Source organism: Oncorhynchus gorbuscha, linkage group LG04 (genome assembly GCF_021184085.1).
Source record: "Oncorhynchus gorbuscha isolate QuinsamMale2020 ecotype Even-year linkage group LG04, OgorEven_v1.0, whole genome shotgun sequence".
Lineage (NCBI taxonomy): Eukaryota > Metazoa > Chordata > Actinopteri > Salmoniformes > Salmonidae > Oncorhynchus > Oncorhynchus gorbuscha.
Genome location: NC_060176.1, coordinates 2110185 through 2122197, shown reverse-complemented (window position 1 = coordinate 2122197; position 12013 = coordinate 2110185). Strand labels below are relative to the sequence as shown.

Sequence of the window (12013 nt, the reverse complement as noted above, 5' to 3'; positions counted from 1 at the left end):
TGTCTATACATAACTACCTCTGTCTATACATAACTACCTCTGTCTATACATAACTACCTCTGTCTATACATAACTACCTCTGTCTATACATAACTACCTCTGTCTATACATAACTACCTCTGTCTATACATAACTATCTCTGTCTATACATAACTATCTCTGTCTATACATAACTATCTCTGTCTATACATAACTATACATAACTCTGTCTATACATAACTATCTCTGTCTATACATAACATAACTACCTCTGTCTATACATAACTACCTCTGTCTATACATAACTACCTCTGTCTATACATAACTACCTCTGTCTGTCTATACATAACTACCTCTGTCTATACATAACTACCTCTGTCTATACATAACTACCTCTGTCTATACATAACTACCTCTGTCTATACATAACTACCTCTGTCTATACATAACTACCTCTGTCTATACATAACTACCTCTGTCTATACATAACTACCTCTGTCTATACATAACTACTCTGTCTATACATAACTACCTCTGTCTATACATAACTACCTCTGTCTATACATAACTACCTCTGTCTATACATAACTACCTCTGTCTATACATAACTACCTCTGTCTATACATAACTACCTCTGTCTATACATAACTACCTCTGTCTATACATAACTACCTCTGTCTATACATAACTACCTCTGTCTATACATAACTATCTCTGTCTATACATAACTACCTCTGTCTATACATAACTACCTCTGTCTATACATAACTACCTCTGTCTATACATAACTACCTCTGTCTATACATAACTACCTCTGTCTATACATAACTACCTCTGTCTATACATAACTACCTCTGTCTATACATAACTACCTCTGTCTATACATAACTACCTCTGTCTATACATAACTACCTCTGTCTATACATAACTCTGTCTATACATAACTACCTGTCTATACATAACTACTGTCTATACATAACTGTCTATACATAACTACCTCTGTCTATACATAACTACCTCTGTCTATACATAACTACCTCTGTCTATACATAACTACCTCTGTCTATACATAACTACCTCTGTCTATACATAACTACCTCTGTCTATACATAACTACCTCTGTCTATACATAACTACCTCTGTCTATACATAACTACCTCTGTCTATACATAACTACCTCTGTCTATACATAACTACCTCTGTCTATACATAACTACCTCTGTCTATACATAACTACCTCTGTCTATACATAACTACCTCTGTCTATACATAACTACCTCTGTCTATACATAACTACCTCTGTCTATACATAACTACCTCTGTCTATACATAACTACTCTGTCTATACATAACTACCTCTGTCTATACATAACTACTACCTCTGTCTATACATAACTACCTCTGTCTATACATAACTATCTCTGTCTATACATAACTATACATAACTACTCTGTCTATACATAACTACCTCTGTCTATACATAACTACCTCTGTCTATACATAACTACCTCTGTCTAACTACATACATAACTACCTCTGTCTATACATAACTACCTCTGTCTATACATAACTACCTCTGTCTATACATAACTACTCTGTCTATACATAACTACCTCTGTCTATACATAACTACCTCTGTCTATACATAACTACCTCTGTCTATACATAACTACCTCTGTCTATACATAACTACCTCTGTCTATACATAACTATACATAACTGTCTATACATAACTACCTCTGTCTATACATAACTACCTCTGTCTATACATAACTACCTCTGTCTATACATAACTACCTCTGTCTATACATAACTACCTCTGTCTATACATAACTACCTCTGTCTATACATAACTACCTCTGTCTATACATAACTACCTCTGTCTATACATAACTACCTCTGTCTATACATAACTACCTCTGTCTATACATAACTACCTCTGTCTATACATAACTACCTCTGTCTATACATAACTACCTCTGTCTATACATAACTACCTCTGTCTATACATAACTACCTCTGTCTATACATAACTACCTCTGTCTATACATAACTACCTCTGTCTATACATAACTACCTCTGTCTGTCTATACATAACTACCTCTGTCTATACATAACTACCTCTGTCTATACATAACTACCTCTGTCTATACATAACTACCTCTGTCTATACATAACTACCTCTGTCTATACATAACTACCTGTCTCTGTCTATACATAACTACCTCTGTCTATACATAACTACCTCTGTCTATACATAACTACCTCTGTCTATACATAACTACCTCTGTCTATACATAACTACCTCTGTCTATACATAACTACCTCTGTCTATACATAACTACCTCTGTCTATACATAACTACCTCTGTCTATACATAACTACCTCTGTCTATACATAACTACCTCTGTCTATACATAACTACCTGTCTGTCTATACATAACTACCTCTGTCTATACATAACTACCTCTGTCTATACATAACTACCTCTGTCTATACATAACTATCTCTGTCTATACATAACTACCTCTGTCTATACATAACTACCTCTGTCTATACATAACTATAACTACCTCTGTCTATACATAACTACCTCTGTCTATACATAACTACCTCTGTCTATACATAACTACCTCTGTCTATACATAACTACCTCTGTCTATACATAACTACCTCTGTCTATACATAACTACCTCTGTCTATACATAACTACCTCTGTCTATACATAACTACCTCTGTCTATACATAACTACCTCTGTCTATACATAACTACCTCTGTCTATACATAACTACCTCTGTCTATACATAACTACCTCTGTCTATACATAACTATACATAACTACCTCTGTCTATACATAACTACCTCTGTCTATACATATACTACTACTCTGTCTATACCTCTGTCTATACATAACTACCTCTGTCTATACATAACTACCTCTGTCTATACATAACTACCTCTGTCTATACATAACTACCTGTCTGTCTATACATAACTACCTGTCTATACATAACTACCTCTGTCTATACATAACTACCTCTGTCTATACATAACTACCTCTGTCTATACATAACTACCTCTGTCTATACATAACTATCTCTGTCTATACATAACTACTCTGTCTATACATAACTATCTCTGTCTATACATAACTACCTCTGTCTATACATAACTATCTCTGTCTATACATAACTACCTCTGTCTATACATAACTACCTCTGTCTATACATAACTACCTCTGTCTATACATAACTACCTCTGTCTATACATAACTACCTCTGTCTATACATAACTACCTCTGTCTATACATAACTACTATACATAACTGTCTATACATAACTACCTCTGTCTATACATAACTATACATAACTACTCTGTCTATACATAACTACCTCTGTCTATACATAACTACCTCTGTCTATACATAACTACCTCTGTCTATACATAACTACCTCTGTCTATACATAACTACCTCTGTCTATACATAACTACCTCTGTCTATACATAACTACCTCTGTCTATACATAACTACCTCTGTCTATACATAACTACCTCTGTCTATACATAACTACCTCTGTCTATACATAACTACCTCTGTCTATACATAACTACCTCTGTCTATACATAACTACCTCTCTCCTCCCTTCAACTCTGTCTCTCTCTGTTCTCCTCCCCTCTCCCTCCTTCCCCACTTCTCTCTCTCTCTCTCTCTCTGCATCCATCCTGAATATTTCAGTGTTCCTGTTACAGCTGCGTGTAAAAGTTGACCTAGATAGTGTGACAGAGCAGAACTACAGGACGTCTTCGCAGGACAGGGACATGGACAGAGTCTGCGGTCAACACACACTGCTATGTTTACCTTTCAGCCATTTGGAGTCGTATTTGATAGTCCTGAGGGCCGAGCCGTCACCCATACTACGGTAGATCACTGCGTCGCTCGCCAGGAAGTCAGCAACCGTTGCCGAGTACAGCTTCCCATCTGAAACAACACACACACACACACACAGGTCAGACAAACACATTCTATTCTGTCAGACTGGACATGTGGATCTAACACCCTGGTTCAAACTGTTTGTTTACAGACTGACTTATGAACCCTAGTTGCTATGGTCACAGTGTGTGTGTGTGTGTGTGTGTGTGTGTGTGTGTGTGTGTGTGTGTGTGTGTGTGTGTGTGTGTGTGTGTGTGTGTGTGTGTGTGTGTGTGTGTGTGTGTGTGTGTGTGTGTGTGTGTGTGTGTGTGTGTGTGTGTGTGTGTGTGTGTGTGTGTGTGTGTGATTATACCAGCGAACAGAGCGACGTTGGTCTGCTTGGCGTCAAACGGGCATCGTGCCAGTCCGCTGATTTCCTCCCCATCAAACTCCAGGTTATCCAGCTACACATAGACACACATGCACACCGTTAACAAAGACGCGGATGGCATAGTAAACAATAGGTGCTTATGGAGGCAGAGCGGGAGGGAGAGAGAATGTTTCTCACACACCCTGCTGTTGTCTTACCCTGTAGTACCGGCACATGGGGTTGAAGCCGTTTGTTCCACAGATGAACACCAGGTCATCATTTCTGGGAACCAGAACCTTGATGTAGTTATGACACTCATCCTGGAGGAGAGAGAGAGAGAGAGGAGATCATATTATAAACCGTTTAGCCAGTAGCTATAATGGCAGCTATAGCCAGTAGCTATAATGGCAACTATAGCCAGTAGCTATAATGGCAGCTATAGTCAGTAGCTATAATGGCAGCTATAGCCAGTAGCTATAATGGCAGCTATAGCCAGTAGCTATAATGGTAGCTATAGACAGTAGCTATAATGGCAGCTATAGCCAGTAGCTATAATGGTAGCTATAGCCAGTAGCTATAATGGTAGCTATAGACAGTAGCTATAATGGCAGCTATAGCCAGTAGCTATAATGGCAACTATAGCCAGTAGCTATAATGGCAGCTATAGCCAGTAGCTATAATGGCAGCTATAGCCAGTAGCTATAATGGTAGCTTTAGACAGTAGCTATAATGGCAGCTATAGCCAGTAGCTATAATGGTAGCTATAGCCAGTAGCTATAATGGTAGCTATAGACAGTAGCTATAATGGCAGCTATAGCCAGTAGCTATAATGGTAGCTATAGACAGTAGCTATAATGGTAGCTATAGACAGTAGCTATAACGGTAGCTATAGCCAGTAGCTATAATGGCAACTATAGCCAGTAGCTATAATGGCAGCTATAGCCAGTAGCTATAATGGTAACTATAGACAGTAGCTATAATGGTAGCTATAGCCAGTAGCTATAATGGCAGCTATAGCCAGTAGCTATAATTGCAGCTATAGCCAGTAGCTATAATGGTAACTATAGACAGTAGCTATAATGGTAGCTATAGCCAGTAGCTATAATGGTAGCTATAGACAGTAGCTATAATGGTAGCTATAGCCAGTAGCTATAATGGCAGCTATAGCCAGTAGCTATAATGGTAGCTATAGCCAGTAGCTATAATGGCAGCTATAGACAGTAGCTATAATGGTAGCTATAGCCAGTAGCTATAATGGCAGCTATAGCCAGTAGCTATAATGGTAGCTATAGACAGTAGCTATAATGGTAGCTATAGCCAGTAGCTATAATGGTAGCTATAGCCAGTAGCTATAATGGCAGCTATAGCCAGTAGCTATAATGGCAGCTATAGCCAGTAGCTATAATGGCAGCTATAGCCAGTAGCTATAATGGTAGCTATAGACAGTAGCTATAATGGCAGCTATAGCCAGTAGCTATAATGGTAGCTATAGACAGTAGCTATAATGGCAGCTATAGCCAGTAGCTATAATGGTAGCTATAGCCAGTAGCTATAATGGCAGCTATAGCCAGTAGCTATAATGATAAGAGATTATGAGGTGAGAGGTAAAGCCGAGAGTAGAGAGTCTATAGTAGTCAGTAGAAAGGCAGTGAGTAGTAACATAGTATATTATAAGTATAGTGAAGTCTTACTCTGTGTTTCCCCTTCATGGCACAGTTCTTTCTGTCTGCCTCGCCTGACCTCCATGTTAACTTCTGTAAACATCAACACACACACACACACATATTGAGGCACATACATTCAGGAAAGCACAAACATACACAATTCAGCATTTGGGATTTCCCACACTGGACAACTTTTTACAGCTACAATCTGCAACAACATGAAGATGTAATGGGGGATCATAGCTATATTCAATCAAAGTTTACTTAAAAACCTATGTTTAACCTTTTATCATGATTGGCGTCTTGACGGATTTGTCCAAAATCATGTTACATAAAAAATAAATTTTCTGTCCTTGCATTTATGGCAGTGTAAGTTGTCGTTATATCATATACTGTATAAAGCAGTAATCAGTTCAATTAGACATTGAACTTTAACCCTGAATCTTTTGTATAGAGATCTCAGAAATGCGGTGTAACCATTTCTTGTCTCCTTATGTTACAGGGTGAAAACTGGTTTTATGGGCACACAAATCCAAAATAATGTATGTGATTGCAAAAGTTAATGCTTCTAACCGAAAGAGTCAACGTACCTTGATACTTAAAACCTAAATTGATCATTTATTTATTTCACCTTTATTTAACCAGGTAGGCAAGTTGAGAACAATTTCTCATTTACAATTGCGACCTGGCCAAGATAAAGCAAAGCAGTTTGACACATACAACGACAGAGTTACACATGGAGTAAACAAACATACAGTCACTAATTCAGTAGAAACAAGTCTATATACAATGTGAGCAAATGAGGTGAGATAAGGGAGGTAAAGGCAAAAAAAGGCCATGGTGGCAAAGTAAATACAATATAGCAAGTAAAACACTGGAATGGTAGATTTGCAGTGGAAGAATGTGCAAAGTAGAAATAAAAATAATGGGGTGCAAAGGAGCAAAATAAATAAATAAATTAAATAAATACAGTAGGGAAAGAGGTAGTTGTTTGGGCTAAATCATAGGTGGGCTATGTACAGGTGCAGTAATCAGTGAGTTGCTCTGACAGTTGGTGCTTAACTCTTGGTGCTAGGGGGCAATATTTGCATTTTTGGAAAGAAAACGTTATGCTAGAATATGCATAGAATTGACAGCTTTCAATAGAAAACACTAACGTTCGAGGATGGATTCTAAACAACGTTTGCCATGTTTCTGTCGATATTATGGAGCTAATGTGGAATATTTTTTGGCGTTGTGGTGACTGCAATTTCCAGGTGATTTCTCAGCCAAACGTGAAGAACAAACGGAGCTGTTTCACCTACAAAAATAATATTTTGGGAAAAAATGAACTTTGGCTATCTACCTGGGAGTCTAATGAGTGAAAACATCCGAAGTTCATCAAAGGTAAACTATTTAATTTGATTGCTTTTCTGATTTCCGTGACAAGGTTGCCTGCTGCTAGCAAGGCATAATGCTATCCTAGGCTATGATAAACTTACACAAATGCTTGTCTAGCGTTGGCTGTAAAGCATATTTTGAAAATCTGAGATGACAGGCTAAGCTGTGTCTCAATATATTTCATTTGTGATTTTCATGTATAGGAACATTTTCTAGGGATATCTATGTCCGCTGCGTTATGCTAATTAGTTTCAGGCGATGATTACGCTCCCGCATGCGGGTTTGGGAGTCACTAGAGGTTAAAGCTAGTGAGGGAGATAAGTGTTTCCAGTTTCAGAGATTTTTGTAGTTCATTCCTGTCATTGGCAGCAGAGAACTGGAAGGAGAGATAAAACAGATTGCACTGTGATAGACTGCATCCAATTTGTTGAGTAGGGTATTTGAGGCTATTTTGTAAATGACATCGCCGAAGTCGAGGATTGGTAGGATGGTCAGTTTTACAAGGGTATGTTTGGCAGCATGACTGAAGGATGCTTTGTTGCGAAATAGGAAGTCAATTCTAGATTTAACTTTGGATTGGAGATGTTTGATGTGGGTTTGGAAGGAGAGTTTACAGTCTAACCAGACACCTAGGTGTTTGTAGTTGTCCACGTATTCTAAGTCAGAGCCGTCCAGAGTAGTGGTGTTGGACAGGCGGGTAGGTGCAGGCAGCGATTGGTTGAAGAGCATGCATTTAGTTTTACTTGTATTTAAGAGGCCACGGAAGGAGAGTTGTATGGTATTGAAGCTTGCCTCGAGGGTTGTTAACACAGTGTCCAAAGATGGGCCAGAAGTATACAGAATGGTGTCGTCTGCGTAGAGGTGGATCAGAGACTCACCAGCAGCAAGAGCGACATCATTGATGTATACAGAGAAGAGAGTCGGTCCAATAATTGAACCCTGTGGCACCCCCATAGAGACTGCCAGAGGTCCGGACAGCAGACCCTCCGGTTCTTCAATAATTATGCGTAATACTTGTTGGGTGATCATTTGGTGTCCAGCTGATTAGGTACGCCGTAATATTTTCACACATCATCATCTGATCCAGGAAGGAATTTTCTGAATGACAGTCAAGTGCTGAACGAACAGCTGTTGTGAAAGCGTATGCAATGCAACTACAGCCAGAGTGCTGTAAAAAAATCATATTTTGGTGTCTCATTCGTTACACCGGTGAAGACAGTTGTTCCTGGATCCACGGTGGATCTAATATCCCTTGTGAATTGATGCAGATCATCTGTTGTTTCCTGCTTGATTTACAGCAGGGCCTCGTTAGATTTAACAGAGAAAACTTTTATGTACTGAGTTCATGTTTTCAGATGTTTTCGTGCCTCCGATTGGACATGGAGTCTACTGTGCGCAGCACCAATGCTATTCCGATGAATTATTCTGGATATAATGCCAACAAATTTCACAGCCTAGTGGGCTTATTGACATTATGATCTGGTAATGAAATAATGTGACAAAGATATTTTTTTCTCCATGTTATACCTGCAATTTGAAACAATACAAGGAGGCTTGAAGTAGCCTACTTGAAATTAAATTTGGAGCTTAGAAATTCAAGAACTGGAATAGGCCTACCTTGAAAATCTGGTGCTTGAAAATTATTTGTAATTCTTGTAGCCCATTTATAAGTTCCCCTGCTCCCTTATAATTATCTGTGATTTCATTTTTGATCCGTTTTTGTGAGAAATGTGGCCACAGTTTCCCACCGTTTCAATGGAATTCAATTGAAGGGTGTTGCAGTACTCTGTTGGTAAAACCATGTGCAGTTATAATGAAGACATCTGTTGGCTTCCCATACAAAGTCTTCCATTAAAAAGGAACCTGTTTTTTGTTCACTTTCTCCGTATTAAACCAGGGATGGTGAGATTAATGCTACCATTATTCATGGCTTTATTATGTATCCCTGCATCAACCACATAGGCTACCGAAACAACACCATGTATGCATCCAATCTATTTCATCTATGAAAAAACATTTCATTTTAGTTTCAAACCACTTTGAAATGTTGATCCCAATGTCACACATTGGCCCCATTATTTATAGAAAGAACCATTTCCACTCTCATTTATAGCCTGTTAATTATGTGATTGATGGGGTCGTTTTTTCTACAGACGACTTGTGTGTAACTCAGTAAGTAACTTGTGGTTAGACAGACAGACAAACTCAAAGACAGGCAGACTTACCCTGTAGGGAATGATCTCATTCCTGTAGGATTCTCGGAGACTCACTAGATACACCTGGTCTCTGCCAGCGATGAACAGTGTATCCTGTATCTTGGTCATCAGTTGGAAGTCCAGTCTGTGCTGTGACTCGTTCCCCGACGGACGACCTCGGAACACTGGGTACTGCCGCGAGACTGAAACACACATACACACGTTAGTTAGAGATCACGCACATGTAAGCTTTCAGAGTGCTACACACACACACTGGCTCTGAGGGCCACACACTATCAATCAGGTTATTGATTAAGCGTAAACATGTTGTGTGTTACAGCTTTATAGAAATGTCTCAGTAGTGTAATTCAGGCAGCTGATACAGCACGGTGGTCGCCTCAGGAATAGGAAACTAACATAATTTTGTTGGTCCCCACAAGGTCAAATGCCATTTCTAGGGAATTTAGGGTTAAGGTTTAGGGTTAGTAGTTAGGGTTTAGTTTAGGTTCAGGTTACAGCTAGGGGTGAGGTTTAGGGTTAGTAGTTAGGGTTTAGTTTAGGTTCAGGTTACAGCTAGGGGTGAGGTTTAGGGTTAGTAGTTAGGGTTTAGTTTAGGTTCAGGTTACAGTTAGGGTTAGTAGCTAGGGTTTAGTTTAGGTTCAGGTTACAGTTAGGGTTAGTAGTTAGGGTTTAGTTTAGGTTCAGGTTACAGCTAGGGGTGAGGTTTAGGGTTAGTAGTTAGGGTTTAGTTTAGGTTCAGGTTACAGTTAGGGTTAAGGTTTAGGGTTAGTAGTTAGGGTTTAGTTTAGGTTTAGGGTTAGTAGTTAGGGTTTAGTTTAGGGTTAGTAGTTAGGGTTTAGTTTAGGGTTAGTAGTTAGTGTTTAGTTTACGTTCAGGTTACAGTTAGGGTTAAGGTTTAGGGTTAGTAGTTAGGGTTTAGTTTAGGTTCAGGTTACAGTTAGGGTTAGTAGCTAGGGTTTAGTTTAGGTTCAGGTTACAGCTAGGGTTAAGGTTTAGGGTTAGTAGTTAGGGTTTAGTTTAGGTGCAGGTTTTGTGCGTCCCCCCAAGGTTAGTTATACAAGACTGAGTGAGAGTGAGAGAGAGAGTTATGGTATGCCAGGTCAGCAGTCTTTGTATTCCCTGTGTACATCACAGAGGAAGGGAATCTAGTTAATGCCTGAGCTGACGATGGACAGGATTGATTTTATACAGGACATACTATGTCTGATCAGTCAGCACATTACATTACCATGAAGACCTTACAGTACACCATTAATACACTATTCACTGATACACATTATATTACCATGAAGACCTTACAGTACACCATTAATACACTATTCACTGATACACATTACATTACCATGAAGACCTTACAGTACACCATCAATACACTATTCACTGATACACATTACATTACCATGAAGACCTTACAGTACACCATCAATACACTATTCACTGATACACATTACATTACCATGAAGACCTTACAGTACACCATCAATACACTATTCACTGATACACATTACATTACCATGAAGACCTTACAGTACACCATCAATACACTATTCACTGATACACATTACATTACCATGAAGACCTTACAGTACACCATCAATACACTATTCACTGATACACATTACATTACCATGAAGACCTTACAGTACACCATCAATACACTATTCACTGATACACATTACATTACCATGAAGACCTTACAGTACACCATCAATACACTATTCACTGATACACATTACATTACCATGAAGACCTTACAGTACACCATCAATACACTATTCACTGATACACATTACATTACCATGAAGACCTTACAGTACACCATCAATACACTATTCACTGATACACATTACATTACCATGAAGACCTTACAGTACACCATCAATACACTATTCACTGATACACATTACATTACCATGAAGACCTTACAGTACACCATCAATACACTATTCACTGATACACATTACATTACCATGAAGACCTTACAGTACACCATCAATACACTATTCACTGATACACATTACATTACCATGAAGACCTTACAGTACACCATCAATACACTATTCACTGATACACATTACATTACCATGAAGACCTTACAGTACACCATCAATACACTATTCACTGATACACATTACATTACCATGAAGACCTTACAGTACACCATCAATACACTATTCACTGATACACATTACATTACCATGAAGACCTTACAGTACACCATCAATACACTATTCACTGATACACATTACATTACCATGAAGACCTTACAGTACACCATCAATACACTATTCACTGATACACATTACATTACCATGAAGACCTTACAGTACACCATCAATACACTATTCACTGATACACATTACATTACCATGAAGACCTTACAGTACACCATCAATACACTATTCACTGATACACATTACATTACCATGAAGACCTTACAGTACACCATCAATACACTATTCACTGATACACATTACATTACCATGAAGACCT

General features: G+C 38.5%; 1 protein-coding gene across 1 annotated transcript in view; it reads right to left on the bottom strand.

Moving 5' to 3' along the window:
- LOC124033517 (semaphorin-6D-like) overlaps positions 1 to 12013 on the bottom strand; it is a 39467-nt gene that overhangs the window by 26578 nt on the left and 876 nt on the right. Inside the window, 5 exon segments of the mRNA XM_046345537.1 lie at positions 3840 to 3959; positions 4264 to 4354; positions 4479 to 4580; positions 5952 to 6014; positions 9530 to 9702. Coding sequence (XP_046201493.1) covers positions 3840 to 3959; positions 4264 to 4354; positions 4479 to 4580; positions 5952 to 6014; positions 9530 to 9702 — 549 coding nt within the window.